Source organism: Oncorhynchus clarkii, chromosome 4 (assembly GCF_045791955.1).
Source record: "Oncorhynchus clarkii lewisi isolate Uvic-CL-2024 chromosome 4, UVic_Ocla_1.0, whole genome shotgun sequence".
Taxonomy (NCBI): domain Eukaryota; kingdom Metazoa; phylum Chordata; class Actinopteri; order Salmoniformes; family Salmonidae; genus Oncorhynchus; species Oncorhynchus clarkii.
The window spans coordinates 75,342,504-75,368,017 of NC_092150.1; the positions used below are offsets into that span (position 1 = coordinate 75,342,504).

The following is a 25,514-nucleotide window of genomic DNA, read 5'->3' on the forward strand; positions in this document are numbered from 1 at the left end:
ATACTATCGAAAGAAAATAGTAGGGATGGTCATTTAAAATGTCTTTGTTTATAAAAAAAAATCTATATCACGTATTTGAACAGCAATTTACAAAAAAAGTTAGCTGTTTATCAAGAGCCACTGAAATGTGACCAGATTTGAGAGATTGCAACCTGCAATATTATTGAATCCAAATATCTTAATGTCAAATGCAGTTGTCATAAATGCCAAATGCCTATTTAGTGTTTGGATTGATTTCACAATTAACACTTGTCTTAAGAAGAAATGATCAGCCCTCTGCCTGTTTACAAGTTTTAGCTCATGATTACATGATACACTACAAAAATGACTTCTCCTTACTATCAATCAGAACTGTATGGTCAGCTGTTTTAGCAGAGGAAAACACAAATGAGTGGGACTTTTGTTTTTATCAGATCTGATACCTGACCCTCTGCCAGGACCTGGGCTCAGGAATCACACGAATGATGATAAAAATCGGAACAGAGGAGCTGTGTACAGGATACTCCTTGAAGGGGAAGATGGCCTTTAACAAGCTATCAATCTATGATGCTGTCACAAGTAAGTAAATGCACAAGTAGACATTTAGTATAGTATTATTGGTCAAGTGATGGTAAATCAAATGTGTATTTATAAAAATGTCAAATGAATTAAATCAGTAACAAGGCAGTTACAAACTAACATAACATATAGCTTTTTATGCAGTTTTACAGTTCTTGATTGGAGTGCAGTGTTCATGTTTTTACTGACTTATTTTGTGAGCTTATTGCTATGATTTTGTTTCCGAATCTTTTGTAATACAGTTTAAGTTAAAAAATATATATTTTCTGTATTTTTGCATATTTTGTCAGTGGACACCTACCGACAGGAGACTGAATATTTTCAGGGTAGATTAAATGGCATGTATTGTAATGTCATTAGATATTCAGAGGCCCCCAAATTTTAACTTCCTGAAGTGACTTGGGACGTAACTTGTGTCCACTTACACCACAGGTACATCTAGGAGACTTTATATGAAAACATAATTTTTAGGTCAACCTCATAACGTTGCTAAACATCAGAAAGTACATTGAGAGCCCCACAAAATGCAGTTTCTGGTAACTACTGGGAACGTAACTTTCGTCAGTGGGTACCTACAGTACCAATAAGACACGTAACAGTGTGCACGTTCAGGGACCATTCAAGGCCATCTCTTATAACGTTACTAAATAATGTTATTTGTCTGTTTAAAGTCCCACACATTTCTACGTCCTGAAAAGACTTGGGATGTATGTTTTGTCAGCGGACACCAATGCTACGTAGAAGGCACGTCTCACAATAACATTATCATCAATTATGTGGGGACTAAAATAACTTTGGTCACGCCCTGGAAAGTACTTTTGTTAGCTGGGTAGCTGCTCTTATCGAAAATGTGTTTGGATGTACCTTTCTAGCTAGTAGACTATGTTAGAGTTTACACTTCCTCTTCCGTTTATAATGTGGGGAGGTCAAATTGTGAAAAACTATCACCAAATATACTCATTTTCTGCTCATGTTGATTACTTCTCCTTGCTGTTTTCATTCACCTGATGATAAGACAAGACATGTGAAACGTATTTTTTGTGCTAAAGTATGATTGGGGTTCCTGGGTCACCAGTTTGCCTGGGAGGGAGTCCCTGTGCAAGAAAAGGTGACAAAGATGATCCATCACACATGCATGCAATGTAAGTGTGACAAACTGGCTATTTATGGGACTGCTTGTCTGCGCCAACCTGGTCTCAGAGCATTTGGATTTATTCTGTACGTAAATCCGGACTCCGTTACATTTTGTATGCGCCGGACCTCGGGCTCGAAGGTCGAGGGTTCGAGACCTGCTCCCTGCTGTTTCATTACATTGGTGTCAGAGGTGATCGTACCTTGCATCCACGACAGTGCGTGTGCTTGGCCGGTAAGCGCGTTCCTGTAAGACGTAGAGTCGCAAGCTAGCGCGAGGACGCGCTCTTTGAAAGGAGGGAGTAGTGTAACGACCCTGGGTTTATCAGCTCGGAAATCGACTCTGCCGTCCGAGCATGCTTTTGCGGGACAGTCGATAGCGCACCGGAACTCGAGCTAGAAGGTCGAGGGTTCGAGACCTGCTCCCTGCTCCCTGCTGTTTCATTACAGTATGTATTAATTTCTGGATGCCCATTTCATATGATATGTTAGGAATTACATAATATTTGATAAATAAATCAAATAATTGATAAATAAACAATAAGGTACGAATTTGCAAAACGTACAATATGTAATGAATTTTAACAAATTCTAGCTAGGTGGCTAACATTAGCTAGCTGGCTAACATTAGCTAGGTTAGGGTTAGGGTTAAGTTTAGGAGTTAGGTTTAAGGTTTAAGGTTAAGGTTAGGTGAAGGGTAAGCTAAAGGGGTTAGGGAAAGGGTTAGCTAACATGCTAAGTAGGTGCAAAGTAACTAAAAAGTAGTAAGTAATTGAAAAGTTTCTAATTAGATAAAATGCTAAAGTTGTCTTGATAAGATTTGAGCTATTACATTTCCACCTCGACCAACCACCCTTCTTTTGTTTCTGCCTTGGGTAACCATCTGTCATATGTAACCATACCAAACATAACATCATAAAACTGTTTATGGAGCGTCTCGGATTTATGTACAGAATAATACGTAATGCTCTGAGACCAGGTTGTCTGCGCTGTCCACGACCGCCACTTTACACACACGTTTATTATGCACGCTCAAAAGTTGTTTTCATGGACAAAGACAGTGCCTGTTCTAATGTTATGTGACTGAATTGTATTCAACATAACACTCCCCCAGACGATAGTGTTTGATATACACATGGGTTGCACGGGATTTCAGATACCGAGCCCACCCTTCTCTCACACTCAATCTCTGACTTGGTTGGAAGCAGTGTCAACTCCATTTAAACGCGCTCCTCTCTCACATCGCAGCTAGCCTAGTTAGTACAGGCTGCTGGTCTGGATTCTTCAAATCAGATGGTTTTGACACAAGAAATCCACAACATCAATTGTGTCTGTCTCCGCTGCGTATTTAGGTTTGCGTTTACATGAAAGCAGAACATTTTACAGCTTTTTTGCCTTTGGATTTGTGCTTCGGCGCAAATCTACAAATTAATGTCCCAGATGGATATTTACTCGTCGAAGTTATCACCTTCAGTGGATTTCGCTGCCGGTGCTTTTCTACTCATTATAGGTAAACGCTTTTTCATATGTCACTGTAAATGTTTAGTTTAATTTGTCGCGCGCCAAATGGTTAGCCTTTTACGATTTATCTAATAGTTTTGATGATAAGAAACTGATGAAGTATTTACAGTACCTAATCTAGCCAAATTAATAAACGGGCAATCTGGGATTGGTGCATGATTATTGAAGAATATAATTTAGAAATGCTTCATGAGATTAGTTCAACAATCTCACCCCATCGAACCCAAAATAAGCCTATGCTATTTTTACTCCATTGTTTGTAAACAATGTAATCGTAAACAAACAATATAGCTTCAAAACATAGCCTATCATTTTGATCTCATGGTTGTCAGCATTTACATTTCTTCAGCTCCCATCCCTCAGCTGTTTACCAAACACATGGCGAGTGATGGCTTGGTTATTAGCCTACTCAACTAGTCTATTGAACAACTTTATTATTACGTATTATGAAGTGTACATGGATTTTGAAATATATGTCTCTCAAGTTACCGTCTGATTCGATGGTAATGTCTTTATTAGTCTCCACTTCTAAACAGTCTTGTCATTAAGGGTCATAAAGGCTCTCAAGACAAATTCATACTTTCTCAAACATTTCACACTTTTCTATTCTGTTTTACACTCTCTTTCTCTCTCTCATCCTCCCTCATCCTCTCTCTCTCTCTCTCTCTCTCTCTCTCTCTCACACACACACACACACACACACACACACACACACACACACACACACCAATGACCATAAACACATTTCACTGTTCGTCTAGTGTCATAGACAGAAGTCGGTGGCAGACAAGTGGTTAGCGGAGGATGTGAATCAGACCATGTTTAGTGTGCCTGGCTGTGTGTGTGTGTGTGTGTGTGTGTGTGTGTGTGTGTGTGTGTGTGTGTGTGTGTGTGTGTGTGTGTGTGTGTGTGTGTGTGTGTGTGTGTGTGTGTGCACCTGCCTGTCTGCGTGTGAGTGTACGTGTGTGTGTGATTCCAGCAGAGTCCTCCCCATGCCTTCCTCTCTGCATCTCTGGTTGTCGAGCGACATGCCACTATGCTCTCCTCTAGAAGGAAAGAGAGAGAGAAAGAAAGGAGAGTAAGAGAGGAGGAGAGGATGATTAAGATTAAGTGATACTGCCTTGGGCCTCCCGGGTGGCGCAGTGGTTAAGGGCGCTGTACTGCAGCGCCAGCTGTGCCATCAGAGTCCCTGGGTTTGCGCCCAGGCTCTGTCGTAACCGGCCGCGACCGGGAGGTCCGTGGGGCGACGCACAATTGGCCTAGCGTCGTCCGGGTTAGGGAGGGCTTGGTCGGTAGGGGTGTCCTTGTCTCATCGCGCACCAGCGACTCCTGTGGCGGGCCGGGCGCAGTGCGCGCTAACCAAGGTGGCCAGGTACACGGTGTTTCCTCTGACACATTGGTGCGGCTGGCTTCCGGGTTGGATGCGCGCTGTGTTAAGAAGCAGTGCGGCTTGGTTGGGTTGTGTATCGGACGCATGACTTTCAACCTTCGTCTCTCCCGAGCGATGAGACAAGATAGTAGCCACTACAACAATTGGATACCACGAAATTTGGGAGAAAAGGGGGTAAAATTCAAAAAAATAATAATAATAAATAAATAAATAAATAAAAGTGATACTGCCTTGGCTCAGACACACTGTCTGCTCAGTACATAGTAGTAAGACTGCTCAACCATGTGTGTGCGGGTATGCGTGTGTGACCATGCATGTGTATGCGTGTTTGACCATCCATTTGTACGTGCATGCGTGTGAGACATTCCATGTGTGTCCGTGCATGCGTGTGTGACCATGCATGTGTGCGTGCATGCTTGTGTGACCATCCACGTGTGTGTGACTATCCATGTGTGTGTGTGCATGCGTGTGTGACCATGTGTGTGCGTGCGTGCGTGTGTGTGTGACCATCCATGTGCTCTAGAGGAGATCTGCATGGAGGAATGGGCCAAAATACCAGCAACAGTGTGTGAAAACCTTGTGAAGACTTACAGAAAACGTTTGACCTCTGTCATTGCCAACAAAGGGTATATAACAAAGTATTGAGATAAACTTTTGTTATTGACCAATTTTCCACCATCATTTGCAAATAAATTCATTAAAAATCCTACAATGTGATTTTCTAGATTTTTTTCTCTCATTTTGTCTGTCATAGTTGAAGTGTACCTATGATGAAAATTACAGGCCTCTCTCATCTTTTTAAGTGGGAGAACTTGCACAATTGGTGGCTGACTAAATACTTTTTTGCACCACTGTACATATGAGATGATTAATGTAGGGTATGTAAACATTATATAAAGTGGTGTTGTTTAAAGTGACTAGTGATACATTTATTACATGCAATTTTTAATTATTAAAATGGCTAGAGATTTGAGTCAGTATGTTGGCAGCAGCCACTCAATGTTAGTGATGGCTGTTTAACAGTCTGATGGCCTTGAGATAGAAGCTGTTTTTCAGTCTCTCGGTCCCTGCTTTGATGTACCTGTACTGACCTCGCCTTCTGGATGATAGCGGGGTGAACAGGCAGTGGCTCGGGTGGTTGTTGTCCTTCATGATCTTTTTGGCCTTCCTGTGACATCGGGTGCTGTAGGTGTCCTGGTGGGCAGGTAGTTTGCCCCCGGTGACCTCACTACCCTCTGGAGAGCCTTACGGTTGTGGGCGGAGCAGTTGCCGTACCAGGCGGTGATACAGCCCGACAGGATGCTCTCGATTGTGCATCTGTAAAGTTTGTGAGTGTTTTTGGTGACAAGCCAAATTTCTTCAGCCTCCTGAGGTCGAAGAGGCGCTGTTGCGCCTTCTTCACCACACTGTCTGCGTGGGTGGACCATTTCAGTTTGTCCGTGATGTGTACGGCGAGAAACTTGCACGTGCATGCGTGTGACCATCCACGTGTGTGCGTGAATGTGTGTGTGACCATCCATGCGACAGGGTGATTGCTGCCTTTTACTCTCTCATGATATCGTTGCTATGCACAAATAAAATTAAAACAGGAAAATGATGCCATCTGGTTAGCTTAATATAAGGACTTTGAAATGATTTTGATACTTCAGCATGTTTTATCAATTACATTTACTTTTGATACTTAGTATATTTCAAACCAAATACTTTTAGACTTTTATTCAAGTAGTATTTTACTGGTTGACTTTTACTTGTCATTTTCTATTAAGGTATCTGTACTTTTAGTATGACAACTGGATACTTTTCCCACCACTGACTTTAAGCTATGCTTTCTCTAGCACACCAATTGATGTAATTCAGAAACACTTTGGTTTTGAATCACAAAGAAGCCTTTTCTATTCCACTTCCATTGTCATACCGTCAAACTAATATTGCTATAATGCAGTATTTCCCAACTCGGTCCTCAGGACCCCAAGGGGTGCACATTTGATTTTTTGCCCTAGCAACTAAAATAATCAACTCATTATCAAGCTGTTATTACTTGAATCAGCTGTGCAGTGCAAAAACCAAAACGTGCACCCTTTGTGGTCCCCAGGACAGAGTTTTGGAAATGCTGGAATAATGTCTCTCATCCTTTCGACAGACGTAATCAACATAACTATTGAAATGTACAGGGACAGAACTCAGAACATGGGCCATTCTTACAGTGTTCTCCCTGTACACCAAGTCAGAACCGTAGGATAAATAAAGGGGGCATATAAGCAGACAATGAAAGCTCTTACAATATTCAATGATTACATTTCTCTAAAACAGGTTACAGGCTACATATGCACCACCAAGTCAGAACAGTTGGCGAAATTAAGAGGGGTAAATAGACCAAATGATTAGGCTGCTGCACATGGGCTACTAACATCTTACTACACAACATATACTTAGTATTACTTTCTTAGCTACTGTATACATATCTCCCTGACATATTACATTATTTATGCAGCATCATACAATACATTTTTGGACTCACCTTGTTGTGCTGTGCTCACTTGAACAGGAAGTTGGCGCGGCGGTCCTTCATGGGCAAATTTTGTCATAAAAGTCTGGCATTCCCTGGATTTATGGTGCTTTTTAAACAATTGGGAACTCTGATAAAAACAAGGTTGAATCATGATGATGTAAATATTCTTCAGGTCGTAGCACCAAGAAAGAGGCCGGATTTACAATTCTGAGTTATTGAACTCGCTGAAGTCAAGTTTTCGCAGTTCCGAGTTAACTGTTCTTTTGGGCACGGTACAAATCATGCCTCATCAACAGCATGGCCAATGTTGAATGTTTATCATTTTAAACTTGGAAAAGAGCCCCTTAATTCCAGATTTGGGACCACACAGCCACTGTCACTAATTCCTTCCAAACCACTCATTGTTGAATTTGCGATTTCCAACTTGTTGTGTAATGTTTATGTCCAATGGCTGATGAGCACCAATTCGTTTTATCTGTAATTTCTCTTCATTATTTTTCTTCATATGACAAAGATTAAAAAGGATTTGCCAGTAGATTGTCGACTTGATTCACGATGATGACTGCTAGCTAAGATTTGGAAAGTATGATTTTGACATGATCAGTCCAATCAAAGCTACTGTACATATAATGTCATTTTATGTAATTTTATCTGTGGCCAATGACCTAGAGCCTTCTTGGATGGGCACTTCTAATGTAACTCTATGGCAGCACCCAAAGGGCAACATTTTTCGAGGTCTACCCTTAGACTTGGTGGTAACGTAGTGTCCCCATGAGTGACAAAACACTGAGACAATCATGGCGCAATGCTCCGTATTTTCTGCTGGCTTGCCCCACCACCACAGAAAGCACTGAGCTAGGCTGAAACACCTGCATTTTGGAGCTGCCTTACTCAAGAAAACAAAAAAGAGACCATGCGGCTTTATTAACTCAATGATATATATGTGACACGTTTTAATGCCCAATTTCTTTATTTTATTTTAATACTTTTTTAGCTAGAAATGTGGGGCTCAATGTGCCCTGAATGATGAATGGCCACTGCTGCTATATGCTGCTATATGCTGACCTGCTGTATGAAACATTTAGCTTACCATATTCAGCCATAGACAATTACTGTTATTATTACCCTAATCGTAATCAATCAATTGTATTTATGTAGCCCTTTTTTACATCAGCAGATATACAGAAACCCAGCCTAAAACCCCAAACAGCAAGCAATGCAGATGTAGAAGCACGGGGTACAGATACAGGCCAGGCTAGAGCAATGCAGCCAGTTAAGTTAATTCCTTTCATAATGGAATGTCTCCTCACATATGTATTAATAGAAGTGCTGCTTTTGTGACCATGGACCTTGTATGTAAGTATGTACATGTAGAGAGAGGGGAGAGCTGGAGGAGGGGAGGTGGTTTGAAGAGCCTGAGGCGATGCCTCCAGCTCCAGCTCTCCTATAAGTCTGAGAGAGATGTACTGGAAAGTCACCCCAGGTAGAGAGAGTGGGTGTGTTGTGTGTGTGTGTGTGTTGATATTATGACCCTGACCTTAATGAGTCCAGGCCAGGCTTAAGCAATGCAGCCACCTATTGAATTCCTTTCATAATGGAATATCTCCTCACATTTATGCATTCACCGTGACACACAGAGAGGTGAGGGGGTGGAGGGGAATAGGAGGGAAGATGGCTTTAAGAGCCTGAGGCTTTGAGCTCCAACACAGGTGTCTATATATGCTTGTGTGTGTGTGTGTGTGTGTGTGTGTGTGTGTGTGTGTGCGTGCGTGCGTGCGTGCGTGTGTGTGTGTGAGCATGTATGAGGGAGTCATTAGTTGGATTAGTAGGCCTGACTGATCTAATGTCATCCACAAGTCCCTCAGGTAGACGGGGAGAGACACTCCTCACAGTCCCTCAGGAACAGGACTGATTTAGGGTGGGACACACATCCATGCACACAAACACACACACAGGCACTTAAGCTGAGTGATGCTGCCATTAATGGCTTCAAGAGGTTCCTCTCCTCTCCTGTCATCTATTCTTAACGGAACATAGGCTGTGTCTCTAATGGCACTCTATTCTCTATAGTGCACTACTTTGGTCACCAGGGTAGGGTACAGTACTGTCCATGAAGAGAAATCAGTGCATCATCGACCAGGGATGGGCAACTCCAGTCCTCGAGGGCCTGATTGGTGTCACACTTTTTCTCCATCCCTAGCAAACACAGCTGATTAATCAAATTGCATTCTAAACTGAAGATCATGATTAGGTGATTATTGGAGTCAGGTGTGTTAGCTGGGGCAAAACTGACACCAATCAGGCCCTCGAGGACTGGAATTGCCCACCCCTTATCTAGACAATATTATGGCTTATTCGCTAGAAAATATGTTTATTTTGATAATGGTTCAACATTCACAAATAACTTTTTTTTGTATATTGAACAAAATATTAAAGTAAAACATCTATCCAAAATAAACTGACATTCACAAACAGAAACAATACACTGCAAAAACAAAACACACAAATACATGCCCGCTCTTGCCCACAATCACACACAAAAACACAAACGCGACATGTGCACAACCACAACCAGTCAGAAATTTGGAAACCCCCGAGCCCCGACCGGCACACATGCGCGGCACAAGTAGCCGTCACTTCCACTTAAGCACCACACTCCCCGAAATGGTCCACATATGGCCTCCAAACTCTGTCATATAAGTCTGTTTTTTGTTTGACTTCATAGTATATAGAAACCTAGTGGAACGTAACTAGATAGTTCAGTCCTCCAGTTTGTTATTGAGTGTGAATATGAGGCGTTTCCAATTGATGGCTACCTAGTGGAACGTAACTAGATAGTTCAGTCCTCCAGTTTGTTATTGAGTGTGAATATGAGGCGTTTCCAATTGATGGCTACCTAGTGGAACGTAACTAGATAGTTCAGTCCTCCAGTTTGTTATTGAGTGTGAATATGAGGCGTTTCCAATTGATGGCTACCTAGTGGAACGTAACTAGATAGTTCAGTCCTCCAGTTTGTTATTGAGTGTGAATATGAGGCGTTTCCAATTGATGGCTACCTAGTGGAACGTAACTAGATAGTTCAGTCCTCCAGTTTGTTATTGAGTGTGAATATGAGGCGTTTCCAATTGATGGCTACCTAGTGGAACGTAACTAGATAGTTCAGTCCTCCAGTTTGTTATTGAGTGTGAATATGAGGCGTTTCCAATTGATGGCTACCTAGTGGAACGTAACTAGATAGTTCAGTCCTCCAGTTTGTTATTGAGTGTGAATATGAGGCGTTTCCAATTGATGGCTACCTAGTGGAACGTAACTAGATAGTTCAGTCCTCCAGTTTGTTATTGAGTGTGAATATGAGGCGTTTCCAATTGATGGCTACCTAGTGGAACGTAACTAGATAGTTCAGTCCTCCAGTTTGTTATTGAGTGTGAATATGAGGCGTTTCCAATTGATGGCTACCTAGTGGAACGTAACTAGATAGTTCAGTCCTCCAGTTTGTTATTGAGTGTGAATATGAGGCGTTTCCAATTGATGGCTACCTAGTGGAACGTAACTAGATAGTTCAGTCCTCCAGTTTGTTATTGAGTGTGAATATGAGGCGTTTCCAATTGATGGCTACCTAGTGGAACGTAACTAGATAGTTCAGTCCTCCAGTTTGTTATTGAGTGTGAATATGAGGCGTTTCCAATTGATGGCTACCTAGTGGAACGTAACTAGATAGTTCAGTCCTCCAGTTTGTTATTGAGTGTGAATATGAGGCGTTTCCAATTGATGGCTACCTAGTGGAACGTAACTAGATAGTTCAGTCCTCCAGTTTGTTATTGAGTGTGAATATGAGGCGTTTCCAATTGATGGCTACCTAGTGGAACGTAACTAGATAGTTCAGTCCTCCAGTTTGTTATTGAGTGTGAATATGAGGCGTTTCCAATTGATGGCTACCTAGTGGAACGTAACTAGATAGTTCAGTCCTCCAGTTTGTTATTGAGTGTGAATATGAGGCGTTTCCAATTGATGGCTACCTAGTGGAACGTAACTAGATAGTTCAGTCCTCCAGTTTGTTATTGAGTGTGAATATGAGGCGTTTCCAATTGATGGCTACCTAGTGGAACGTAACTAGATAGTTCAGTCCTCCAGTTTGTTATTGAGTGTGAATATGAGGCGTTTCCAATTGATGGCTACCTAGTGGAACGTAACTAGATAGTTCAGTCCTCCAGTTTGTTATTGAGTGTGAATATGAGGCGTTTCCAATTGATGGCTATACAATTTTTTGCAGCAATTAGACCAATATTAACATTTCCCAACAGACAAAATCGTGGAGATGGATAAATAAAATAAATTCCTTTCCACAATGAAATAATAGCACATACAGTACCAGTCAAAAGTTAGGACACACGGGTTTTCACACCAGACAAGGGTTTTTCTTTAATTTTACTATTTTCTACATTGTTGAATAACAGTGAAGAAATCAAAACAATGATATAACACATATGGAATTATGTAGTAACCATTTTATTTGAGATCCTTCAAAGTAGCCACCCTTGATGACAGCTTTGCACACTCTTGGCATTCTCTCAACCAGCTTCACCTGGAATGCTTTAACAACATTCTTGAAGGAGTTCTCACATATGCTGAGCACTTGTTGGCTGCTTTTCCTTCCCTCTGCGGTCCATCTCATCCCAAACCATCTCAATTGGGTTGAGGTCGGGTGATTGTGGAGGCCAGGTCATCTGATGCAGCACTCCATCACTCTCCTTCTTGGTAAAATAGCCCTTACCCAGACTGGAGGTGTGTTGGGTCGTTGTCCTTTTGAAAAACAAATGATAATCCCACCAAGCGCAAACCAGATTGACTGGCCGATTGTTGCAGATTGTTGTGGTAGCCCTGCTGGTTAAGTGTGCCTTGAATTCTAAATAAATCACTGACAGTGTCACCAGCAAAGCACCCCCACACCATCACACCACCTTCTACATGCTTCATGGTTGGAACTACACATGTAGTTTGATCATCCGTTTACCTACTCTGCGCCTCACAAAGACAAGGCGGTTGGAACCAAAAATCTCAAATTTGGACTCATTAGACCAAAGGACAGATTTCCACCGGTCTAATGTCCATTGCTTGTGTTTTCTTGGCACAACCCAGTCTCTTTTTAAAAAATTATTATTGGTGTCCTTCAGTAGTGGTTTCTTTGCAGAAATTTGACCATGAAGGCCTGATTCACGTCTTCTTTGAACAGTTGATGTTGAGATGTGTCTGTTACTTGAACTCTGTGAAGCATTTATTTGGGCTGCAGTTTCTGAGGCTGGTAAATCTAATGAACTTATCCTCTGCAGCAGAGGTAACTATGGGTCTGACTTTACTGTGGAGATCCTCATGAGAGCCAGTTTCATCATAGTGCTTGATGGTTTTTGTGACTGCACTTGAAGAAACGGTCAAAGTTCTTGAAATGTTCCGCATTGACTGACCTTCATATCTTAAAGTGATGATGGACTGTCGTTTCTCTTTGCTTATTTGAGCTGTTCTTGCCATAATATGGACTCGGTCTTTTACCAAATAGGACTATCTTCTGTATACCACCGCTACCGTGTCACAACACAACTGATTGGCTCAAACGCATTAAGAAGGACAGGAAATGCATTCCAGGTGACTACCTCATGAAGCTGGTTGAGGGAATACCAAACATGTGCAAAGCTGTCATCAAGGCAAAGGGTGGCTACTTGTTTAACACTTTTTTGGTTACTACATGATTCAATGTGTGTTATTTCATAGTTTTGATGTCTTCACTATTATTCTACAATGTAGAAAATGGTACAAATATTTAGTAAAAAAAAACTTGAATGAGTAGGAGTATACAAACTTTTGACTAGTACTGTACATTAGTGGAGGCTCCTCAGAGGAGAAAGGGGAGGATCATCCTCCTCAATGAATTTTGTAAAAATAAAAATTGTGAAACCTAAAAAATGTGACCTTTTTAGATAAAAATATACTAAATATATAGTTGATTAAAACACACTATTTTGCAATGGTCTACAGTAGCCTCAGCAGCACTCTGTAAGGTAGCACCATGGTGTAGCCAGAGGACAGCTAGCTTCTGTCCTCCTCTGGGTATGTTGACTTCAGTACAAAACCTAAGAGGCTCACGGTTCTCACCCCCTTCCATGGCTTAAGGGCAACAAAGTCAAGGTATTGGGGTGGCCATCACAAAGCCCTGACCTCAAACCTATAGACAATTTGTGGGCAGAACTGAAAACCGTGTGGGTGCGAGCAAGGAGGCCTACAAACCTGACTCAGTTACACCAGCTCTGTTGGAGGAATGGGCCAAAATTCACCCAACTTATTGTAGAAGCTTGTGGAAGGCTTCCCTGAACATTTGACCCAAGTTAAACAATTTGAAGGCAATGCTACCAAATACTAATTGAGTGTATGTAAACTTCTGACCCACTGGGAATGTGATGAAAGAAATAAAAGCTGAAATAAATAATTATCTCTACTATTATTCTGACATTTCACATTCTTCAAATACAGTGGTGATCCTAACTGACCTAAGACAGGGATTTTTACTAGGATTAAATGTCAAGAATTGTGAAAAACTGAGTTTAAATGTAGTTGGCTAAGGTGTATGTAAACTTCCGACTTCAACTGTATGTATATATATATTTTAACAGGGAAGACATATTGAGACTTAGGTCTATATTTCAAATGTGCCCTTAATACAACATATACAGTATATACACATTAAATTAAAAAGTTATGGGAAGCACAAATAAAACATCACAAATCACCCAGAAAAACTGTTACATTCCTCCACAAATAAGTCCTCAATCAATACTGTAAATTGCCCAAAAGGCACCAGAACATCAAGATGAAATGTATTTAGAACTTTGTACCAACAATGCGATTAATTAAACCTACAAGCAGATTTACTTAGCTTGGTGGAGACCCTAGGAACTTCAAGAGTTAACCAATCCTGTGAAAGGGTTAGGCAACTCAGGTGTCGATACTTCAACAGCAAAGTTAGATAAGACGGAGGTTTATGAAGTAGTAGGGTCTTGTAAGCAAAAATACAGTAATGTCGAGACCTTTTGATACAGGATGCAGTGGTGAGTATCAAAACTGTCACCTGTAACAAAACGAAGATCACTACGTTAAATGGCATCCAAAGGTTTAATAGTAGTAGCACTACTCACAATAATATCACCATAATCAAGAACAGATAAAAAGATTGACTGAATAATCTGCCTCCTATTGCTTAGGGAAAGGCATGATCTGTTTCAGTAGAAAAAGCCTACTTTACATCTTAGCTTCTTAACCAGCTCATCTACATGTTTTTTAAAGGTCAAATTCATATCAATCCAAATGCCTAAGTATTTATATGCGGTAACACGTGCAATTGGAGAACTGTCTAATGAATGAACATGTAATTAATCAGCAACATTCTTACGAGAGTTTAAAAACAACATGTATTTCATATTGGCCTGATTAAGCAAATCAGCAAGGGATTCCTGCATACAGTAGCTATAAAATCTAACTGTAGATTTGACACAGCCAGATCAACAGATGGCGCAATAGCATATGTATCATCCGCGTATAGATGAACTTGATTGACCAATGGTGTTTTTTTAAATAGTGAAGAGAGCAGGTCCCAAAATCCACCCCATGTGGTACACCTTTATGTACTTGGAGAAATTCAGGCTTAACTCCATCAATCTTGATGGCCAGAGTTCTGTCAATAAGATAATCATGAAACAATCATGAAACAATGTCAGAGCTCAGGCCTATCGAGGACAACTTATTCAATAAAGTATCCTGATCAACAGTATCAAAAGCTTTTGACAGATCCAGAAACAAAGCAACACATTTCATTTTAGTGTCTAAAGCATTGACAAGATCATTAACAACTATAGTGGTTTCTGTAATAAGGCCTAAACCATGATTGGTTTACATAAAACAAGCTAAATTGTACATTTACCAAGGATTCAAGAATCTTAGCTAGACAAGGAAGCCACAAGCTGATTTCCATACTTTTGGAATATTTCCTGATAACAATGTTAAATAAAAAATATGGGTTATTGAGCAAACAATGATGGGTGCTGCACACTTAAACAGACCAGGATCCAATTGGTCGGCCCCTGTGGATTTCTTGTTGTCTATTGCTAGCAAAGCATCCAGGACTTATTTTTCTGTAAATAGCCTAAAAGAAAAGCTTTTGACTATAATTTCTCTGATCATTCAGCCAGTTTCCCCTATCAGCTTCCAGCGCAATATCATTGTGAATAGGCTTAGAAGTTTTTTCAAAGAGATAGCACGCTGAAGTAAAATGGTAATTAAATGCATCAATGATGACATTTCTTTTTTTGTAATGAGACCAGTGTCTAAATGATTTTGTGGTGGCCCAAAGGAGTAAGTAGAACCCTTCAGGGATTTGACAGTAGTCCAGAATTTAGCCATGTTCCCATTGCAATCCAAAGAGCGGTTACATAATAATCAGATTTGGCCTTTCTGATTAGTTTACACAATGATTCCTCAGTTGCTTAAAAGCTTGCCAGTCCAGGCCTAAGCCTCTGTTCTTGTTCTTGACCCAAGCATCATCTCTTTTATGAATGACTTCTGATAATTCCGGAGTGTACCAGGCATTCGATCTAGCTTTAACCCTTAATTTTTGGAAGGGAGCATGATTATCCACAATAGTGTGGAAGACATCTGCAAAAAGCTTCAAAGCTAAATCAGGTTCAGGGACAGCTGAAATACGAGCAAGGTCACTAAAATAAAGATAATGTAAAAAAAAAAATGTTCACTGATGTTTTTATAGTTCCTCTTTGTGATGACATGGGGCTAGGATTGTTGTTTTCTCACATCTCTAACACAAACAGCGGGTCAATGGTCACTAATGTCTTGGGCGAAGACACCCAGGCCTTTGGAGCCTATCGGCTGGGGAGCATTCGCAAATAATTGTCCAGATCATAGCAATCATCACGTTGTCCTGTTCACTTGTCAGTTTGCTTGAACAAATACATCATGGCTATAGCCTACCAATGAATTGGTTGTCATTTAAGCTGCATAGCCAATAGTCATTAAAGTGTTATTCATTTAGACAGATCTCCTGAGTGGTGCTATGATTGTATTTTCAAAAAGAGTGTTTCAGTAGCCTAAGTATTCCAGTGCCCCATCTGTCGTACATTGTCTGTTGAGAGGCTGTCCTGTAGTCTATACAGTTCATTCATTGCCATTTCCACTGTTGTCCTTGTCCAGGAATCAGGTGTCTTATTTTGCTGATTTTAGTGGGATGTCTCTTTCCTTCCATTTGACCTGCAGTTGTGTGGGGTATACCACAGAAAACGGGATTTGTTTTTCCAATAGCTTTTTTATTTAATTCAATGTGCATTGAAATAAAACCAATTTACAATGTTTTACTAAGTTATCAATATCCTGCTGAAGTCTGAACTCGATCTTACTTTATCTTATCTAACTCCTGTGTATTTGGAGTTAAAGGTAACGTGATATTTTTTTGGCCCACATTAATTTACTCAGACGACGAACCTCTGCCAGAGGCATATACTCTTCATATTTCTTTTATCTGGAAATTATATTAGGCTCAAAATGGGATCCTTGTCAGATCCTATCAGACCTGTTTTCTTGTCTATTACTGATGACCTCAAATACTCCCAATCAAACAAAACTGAATGTGCTCGCCATTCATTGGCACAACAAAAGACCCATTGAGAAAAGATTCACAGTTTATACAACCTTGATGTTTTCCTGTTGGTAAACAGAGGTTTCTTTTCAATGGTCCAATCGCCATGACAGCTTGAGGAATCTAGTTCTGATCTTCAGTTAACCCTCTGGGTTGTCTGAAAATTCAACGGTTAACTCTCTATGGCTCATGCTATTGCTCTATCTTGTGTTAACTTTATGTCATCTCTTTCACTAAACCATTACATTGGGCATTGAAGGTGTTGACCAATGTTGACCAAATCAATCTCTCTCTGGAGGGATTCATGTGCTTTTTGAATGCCTAATAATTTAGTGTTTACCCAGACAAGAAAATAACCAATGTTAGACTGGTTTGATTGTTGGGTCTGGCCTGGGTGTTGGGAAATGGAGGGTTAAGGCAAGGTCTTTTCTCTTTTCCTATTTTCTCTATCGCTATCTCTCTTCCTGTTTCTCTTTCTCATCATATTGCTCTTTATACTTCCTTCCCATTTTCTCTCGCTCTCTTCCCTTTCCCTCTTTGTCTCTCTCCCCTCTCTCTAGCTATATTGTCCATTGTGGGGAACCTGCTGGTGCTCATCATGGCATTTAAGCACTCATCTCACATGAAGCCCCCGGAGCTGCTGAGTGTCAACCTGGCAGTGACCGACCTGGGAGCTGCTGTCGCCATGTACCCTCTGGCTGTGGCCTCGGCCTGGAACCACCACTGGCTGGGAGGAGACACCACATGCATCTACTACGGCCTGGTAGGCTTCTTCTTTGGCACGGCCAGCATAATGACCATGACCGTGATGGCTGTGGTGCGTTTCGTCGTCTCCCTCAGCCTCCAGTCTCCCAGTGAGTATATAGAGCATGTGGAGTAGGAGTACCACAGGGAATGATGTTAGGACCATTGGAATTTGTGTATGTTTGAGTCAGTTTGTGTATAGGCTGTGTGAGTGAGTGAGTGAGTGAGTGAGTGAGTGAGTGAGTGAGTGAGTGAGTGAGTGAGCGAGTGAGTGAGTGAGTGAGTGAGTGAGTGAGTGAGTGAGTGAGTGAGTGAGTGAGTGAGTGAGTGAGTGATACCACCACTTGTCATCATAGGAACATTTTGGAAAGTAATTGTGAATGTTTGGAATAAAAAACACACAAACAAGGAAACATTTACAAAAGTGGTGTGTGGTTAGAGGCCCCAACTGATTTCTCAATGCCCACCAAGCATTTAAACCTGAAATATACCTCTTGTTTTTGAAGAATACAACCCAGAAATAGCAACAGATAAACTATATGAAGCTGCTCAAATTATATTCTCACTCTCACAGTACAGAGATCAGGGAAAATGTCTAAAATTCGGACCTTGAGGTCAGAAGTGTAATATATACTACTTAGCAGATGCTTTTATCCAGAGCAACTTACAGTACAGTGAGTGCTTACATGTTTGGTGTGCGTATGTAAGCCCTCCAGGACATGAGCTCATGGCCTTTCTGTTGCTAGTGTTCTTACCAGCTGAGCCACACAGGAAGTACTGCTCTCCCCCTAAACCTCTTAGTGACCCACTGTCTGTGTGTGTTTCCCTAGAGGAGAAGATCAGCCGGAGGAACGTGAAGCTCCTGTGTTTGTGGACGTGGCTCTATGCCCTGCTGTGGGCCTGCTTCCCTCTCCTGGGCTGGGGCCGGTACGGTCCAGAGCCCTTTGGCCTTTCCTGCACCCTGGCCTGGGGAGAGATGAAGGAACAAGGCTTCTCCTTCGTCATCTCCGTCTTCTCCTTCAACTTGCTGGGGCCCTCCTTCATCATCCTCTGTTGCTACTTTGGCATTGCCTTGAAGCTATACATTACCTACAAGTCCCTCGACAACAGCAAAAATATCCCAAACATCATCAAGATGCACCGCCGCCTTCTCATAGTGAGTGACTTGCTGACTTGGAGTTGAATTCCTATAGAGTTGTTTTTGTCACACCATCTTAATTTAAATTTATTTTTTAAAGGACTAGAATATGGACATTATACAGGCCTATTTACACATACTTTTAACTTATTCTGTTATATATACTGACCAAAATATAAACGCAACATGCAACAGTTACAGTTCATATCAGGAAATCAGTCCATTTAAATACATAAATGATTCTCTAATCTATGGATTTCAGATGACTGGGAATGCAGATATGTGTCTGTTGGTCACCGATATCTTTAAAAAGATCAGAAAACTAGTCAGTATCTGGTATGACCACCATTTGCCTCATGCAGTGGGACACATCTCCTTTGCATAGAGTTGATCAGGCTGTTGATTGTGGCCTGTGGAATGTTATTCCACTCCTCTTCAATGGCTGTGCGAAGTTGCTGGATATTGGCGAGAACAGGAACACGATGTCGTACACGTCAATCCAGAGCAACATGGGTGACATGTCTGGTGAGTATGCAGGCCATGGAAGAACTGGGACATTTTCAGCTTCCAGGAATTGTCTACAGATCCTTGCAACATGGGTCTGTGCATTATTATGCTGAAACATGAGGTGATGGCAGCGGATGAATGGCACGACAATGGGCCTCAGGATCTCATCACGGTATCTCTGTGCATTGAAATTGCCATCGATAAAATGCAATTGTGTTCATTGTCCTTAACGTATGCCTGCCTGCCCATAAGATAACCCCACCGCCACCATGGGCACTCTGTTCACAACATCGGCATCAGCAAACCGCTTGCCCACACAACGCCATATACTTGGTCTGCGGTTGTGAGGCCGGTTGGACATACTGCCAAATTCTCTAAAACGACGTTGGAGGCAGCTTATGGTTTAGAAATGAACATTCAATTCACTGGCAACAGCTCTGGTGGACATTCCTGCAGTCAGCATGCCAATTGCACGCTCCCTCAAAACTTGAGACATATATGGCATTGTGAATGTGACAAAACTACACATTTTAAAGTGGCCTTTTATTGTCCCCAGTATAAGGTGCACCTGTGTATGATCATGCTATTTAATCAGATTATTGATATGCCACACCTGTCCGATAGATGGATTATCTTGGCAAAGAAAAAAATGCTCACTAACAGGAACGTAAACAAATTTGTGCACAAAATTTGAGAGAAATACATATTTTATTTCAGCTCATGAAACATGGGACCAACACTTTACATGTTGCATTTATATTTTTGTTCAGTGTATATAATTATAACGTTTTTCATGAGTTGAATGAATGAAACTGCATCTTTCAGTATGGGCTCTATTTTAGGCTGGGGTTAAGCTGGCGCAATTGTCAAACGCACACTCGTTTAAATGTTGACCTGTTAAAGCCGGCGCTGTTCTATTTAAATAAAAACACTTCATACCTTTTTGTAGTTAATAAATCTAATTTGAAACATAATAACTATAGTATCCTTAACTAGCATTGAAAAACTGAACCCATTCTTCTCTAATTAAAAATCTTTCTCCCTAATTTCACGCTTGTAACGTCAGTATTTTTCAGCTGATTGGCAGGCAACCACTGGAAAAAGAATGAAGGCTTTGCACAGACGCCTTGTTGCGTTTTTTGTGCGACTGACAAAAAATGCCCGGAAACGTAAAAGAACGTTATTAACCAGCTCACATGCTTTTAAAATAACAGTTCTGTTCCGGAACAGTATAGATCACTTTCGTTCCCAGTTTTTGTTTCTGTTCCCTGAACCGGTTCCAACTTCTGGAGAAAACAGGATGGATTAACAACAGAAATAATCCAAAACATGCATATGCATGCAACAAGGCACTAAAGTAATACTGAAAAAAAGATAACAGCAATACAATACGCTTTTTGACCCAAATGCAAAGCCTTATGTTTTGGGCAAATCCAATACAACACATCACTAAGTAACTGCCTCCTTATTTTCAAGAATGGTGGTGGCTGGTATGGGTATGGTATATGGCTGGTATATGCTATGGGTATGCTTGACACACTGGGCAGTTTTTCAGGATGAAAAGAAAAAGGATAGAGCTAAGAACAGACTAAATCCCAGAGGAAAACCACAAGAGCTTCAACCAGAGGGGAATGCTCAGTTTAGGTACACCAAATTTGGCCAGACTGCTTTTTCAGTCAGAGCATCTGACTGGAACACTCTGCGTGGAACACTCTACACTCTCTCACAACCAGTGTGAGAGAGTGTAGTACCTTTGCTAGCTTCAAGGCAAACCTGAAAAAGTGGCTAAAGGCAAACCATTAATGTGAACATTAAGATATTCTGACTCTTAGGATGTCAGATACTGTAGGACTAAGGGGACGTAATATTGATGGAATATTGTATAGATGTAATAATATCATTATATTGTCTATTGTTGTATATTTCATTTTTTTTAAATAAAGTATATACAGTACTAGTCAAAAGTTTGGACACACCTACTCATTCAAGGGTTTTTCTTTATTTTTTACTACATTGTAGAATAATAGACATCAAAACTATGAAATAACACATATGGAATCATGTAGTAACCAAAAAAGTGTTAAACAAATCAAAATATATTTTATATATGAGATTGTTCAAAGTAGCCACTCTTTGCCTTGATGACAGCTTTGCACACTCTTGGCATTCCCTCAACCAGCTAAAAATAAAGAAAAACCCTTGAAAGAGTAGGGGTGTCCTACATTTTTGACTGGTACTGTATATAGAGAGATATATATATAGGGAGACATCGTGCCAAAAAGGGGTTACATGTAAAAACACTTCAGAACAAACTTCCTTTTGAATAAACGTATTGTATAAATTATTCTGCCTCCAGCTCCACTGCTCAGACATTGAGAAATGTGTGATATTTTCTTCCAAAAGGAGAGGAACAAACAGCCTCTAAATAATTTGTTATTTTATACATTTGCAGATTTCCAAGTTTTTTTTATTTGGCATTTTTTTATGATTATACAGATAATACAGACATAACAGGTAGAGCGCAAAACACACACTGATCCCCTACCAAATCAAACCAACCCCCCCCCATGCTCCAACAGAGCCCCACCCCAATACCAGACTTAAAACAGGCATGATATAGAATGAGTAAAATAATCAAATAGTACAAAATAAATTAAAGTATATTATAAAACAAAAAGTTAAAAATAGTAAAAATAGTTATACAAATCCTAATTTGGGTTGGTTTATGGAGTTGTGAAATTAGCTGGGTCCATGTCTTCTACAAAGGATAGGAAAGGTTGCCAGATATTATAAAATGTAATTGCAGATCCCCTAATGGAGTAGCGTATTTTCTCTAGCTTGAGATGTTGCATAACTTCCTTTATCTAATGGTTAAAAGTAGGAAGAAACTGATCCTTCCACTTAGTTAGTAGAAGACATCTAGCTAGAAGAGTAGTACATGCCAGCATGTTGCCATAGAACTGTTTAGAGGGGCCTCCTGTCGTGCCACTCCATAGAACTGTTTAGAGGGGCCTCCTGTTGTGCCACTCCATAGAACTGTGTTAGCAAATCCAAGTTTATCATTTTAAAAGGCTAATTGATCATTAGAAAACCCTTTTGCAATTATGTTATCACAGCTGAAAACTGGCCTTCTTTAGACTAGTTGAGTATCTGGAGCATCAGCATTTGTGGGTTCGATTACAGGCTCAAAATGGCCAGAAACAAAGACCTTTCTTCTGAAACTCGTCAGTCTATTCTTGTTCTAAGAAATGAAGCATATTCCATGTGAGAAATTGCCAAGAAACTAAAGATCTCGTACAACGTTCAGTGAGGAGATCCCTTTTCCAGCCCAGATATGAAATGCCCGGTCTAATAATGATGGAGAGAATGTATGGTTCTTAAATAACGGGGCAGAAGTTGAAAATTCACTGAGACCAAACGATCGCCTGAACTATTTCAATTTTTTTAGAGAATGTTTCACAATAGGGTTCTTAATGTATTTGGAAATGAACTGTCTCAGCTAGTTTAGAACAGAGTAAGGCAGCTAAGGAGGTGGGTCCACAGGATGACATCTCCAAGGTCATCCATTTCGGGCCTGTAATAGTAATAATATTGAAAAAGTTTGAAAGTGCTAGACCACCCTGTTGGTGAGATCTCTGCAATACGCTCTTACGTATCCAAGGGTTTCTCTTGTTCCAGATAAAAGCAGATATCAGTTTATCTATGGAGATTAAAAAATATATTTTGTCAGAAAGATAGGAATACATTGAAATAAGTATAAAAACATAGGTAATACATTCATTTTAACAGTGTTATTTCTTATGCCCAAAGAAAGAGAAAGTAAATCCCACCGTTCAAGATCCTGTTTCAGGGACAGTGTTCAAATCAGATTTTAACTGAAGATATGGATTCAACAACAATGTTTCAACTGCATGGTCTTCAAAGTATATTCAGCTGGTTTGCTTTCTGCCCTCTGTTTCAGATAGTTTTCTCTGCCTGCCCATTTTCACAGTGTTTCTTCTATCTTGCAGATAGCAGTCCTGATCAGCCTGGGCTTCATCTTATCATGGGCTCCATACGGTTTGGTGAGCCTGGTGTCTGTCGTCAGGGGCAGTGAGTTCATCCGGCCAGAGGTGACCATGCTGCCCTGCCTGTTTGCTAAGTCCTCCACTCTTTACAACCCCCTGATCTACTATATCTTCAGCAAGACCTTTAAGCAGGAGGTGAAGCAGCTGTGTGGTAGATCCAACGCATGCCATGCTTCCAGAGCCAGGAACAACATCACGGACAACGCCATCTACCTGGTGTGTGACGGCAGCCGGACGGAGAATGAGGAGAAGGTGGTGGCCACGGTGGCTGGGAGGACCACTGAGGATAAGTTGTCCTCTGGGAAGAGCCGGAAGATGGAGACCAGGTTAAACTCATTCGACAGCCAATAGGAAGGCCTCGGAGAGGGAGGGGGGGAGGGAGGACATCATACAGTATATAATTTGAAATGAGCTAAGACCAATATCTATGATTTTATTGTTATATCAATTGCTGCTGGCATGAAAATAGTTTTACATAAAGACAAGTTATACTTTAATAAGTACAACTGTTGTGTGCAACAACTTGCAGGGTAATATCAAATCCTGTATTGATGGTTACATGAAAGAGGGCGTGTTTGCACTACTGTATCTTAACTTAATGGATGTGAGTGAAAAATGGCATCCAATGAGAGGATTTCTGGACTTGTTCCCAAGCCAATTGGCTGCCAGAGTGAAGAGGATTGACAATATGCTATAGCCAATAGGGAATCATAGACTGTATACGGTTTGAATGGACAGAGCGTACAGTAGGTGGGCTGTTTTCTTTAGACACAGCTGCCATTGATCAATGCAGAGGAAGGAAGTGACCGTATTCCCATGGAGGAGAGGATGGATGGAGACACTAAGCCTGGGGCCACCCTATCCCCTATGTAGAGCCATATGGGCCCTGGTCAAAAGTAGTGCCCTGCACTAAAGAGCACTGTTAGTGCTCAGGACTGATCCAATGAGGAGAGGAGAGGATGGAGAAATGGATGCTTCTAGTGCTCAGGACTGATCCCATGAGGAGAGGAGAGGATGGAGAAATGGATGCTTCTAGTGCTCAGGACTGATCCCATGAGGAGAGGAGAGGATGGAGAAATGGATGCTTGTAGTGCTCAGGACTGATCCCATGAGGAGAGGAGAGGATGGAGGAACGGATGCTTCTAGTGCTCAGGACTGATCCCATGAGGAGAAGAGAGGATGGAGAAACGGATGCTTCTAGTGCTCAGGACTGATCCCAGCCCAGCCTCAAAGGTCACACGCCAGCCACTAAGGAGGTTGAAATGTCATAGTTGAGGTCGGACGGAATCTGAATATGTGAAGGACGAATTGGGTGTCTGTTCATATTTCCTTTTAATTCTGTTTAATATCCCCAGGCTCCTCTGGGTGGGCAACCATGGATTGATGATGGGGATTTCATGCATCTAGTTGACCGGGCTATGCCATAGACTGTACACTAATCTCATAGGTGATGCATCTGGGTTCCTACTAGAGGTCGACCGATTAATCGGAATGGCCGATTAATTAGGGTTGATTTCAAGTTTTCACAACAATTGGAAATCTGTATTTTTGGACACTGATTTGGCCGATTAAAAAAATATTTTTTTTACACCTTTATTTAATCTTTATTTAACTAGGCAAGTCAGTTAAGAACACATTCTTATTTTTAATGACGGCCTAGGAATGGTGGGTTAACTGCCTTGTTCAGGGGCAGAACGACAGATTTTTACCTTGTCAGCTCGGGGGATTCAATCTTACAACCTTACAGTTAACTAGTCCAACGCTCTAACCACCTGCCTCTCATTGCACTCCACGAGGAGACTGCCTGTTACGTGAATGCAGTAAGCCAAGGTAAGTTGCTAGCTAGCATTAAACTTATCTTATAAAAAACAATCAATCAATCAATCATAATCACTAGTTAACTACACATGGTTGATGATATTACTAGTTTATCTAGCGTGTCCTGCGTTGCATGTAATCGATGTGGTGCGTATCGTTGCTCCATGTGTACTTAACCATAAACATCAACGCCTTTCTTAAAATCAATACACAGAAGTATATATTTTTAAACCTGCATATTTAGCTAAAATAAATCCAGGTTAGCAGGCAACATTAACCAGGTGAAATTGTGTCACTTCTCTTGCGTTCATTGCACGCAAAGTCAGTGTATATGCAACAGTTTGGGCCGCCTAATTTGCCAGAATTTTACGTAATTATGACATAACATTGAAGGTTGTGCAATGTAACAGAAATATTTAGACTTATGGATGCCACCCGTTAGATAA

At 41.0% G+C, this 25,514-nt stretch overlaps 1 protein-coding gene across 1 annotated transcript; it reads left to right on the plus strand.

Annotated features, from left to right (window-relative positions):
- Window positions 1-3,053: 3,053 nt before the first annotated feature.
- LOC139407835 (opsin 8, group member b) lies at window positions 3,054-23,601 on the plus strand. The gene is given in 5 exon segments (XM_071151705.1): window positions 3,054-3,077; window positions 3,079-3,199; window positions 17,355-17,648; window positions 18,369-18,694; window positions 23,194-23,601. Coding segments are annotated over 5 exon segments (1,173 nt in total).
- The last annotated feature ends 1,913 nt before the right edge of the window (window positions 23,602-25,514 follow it).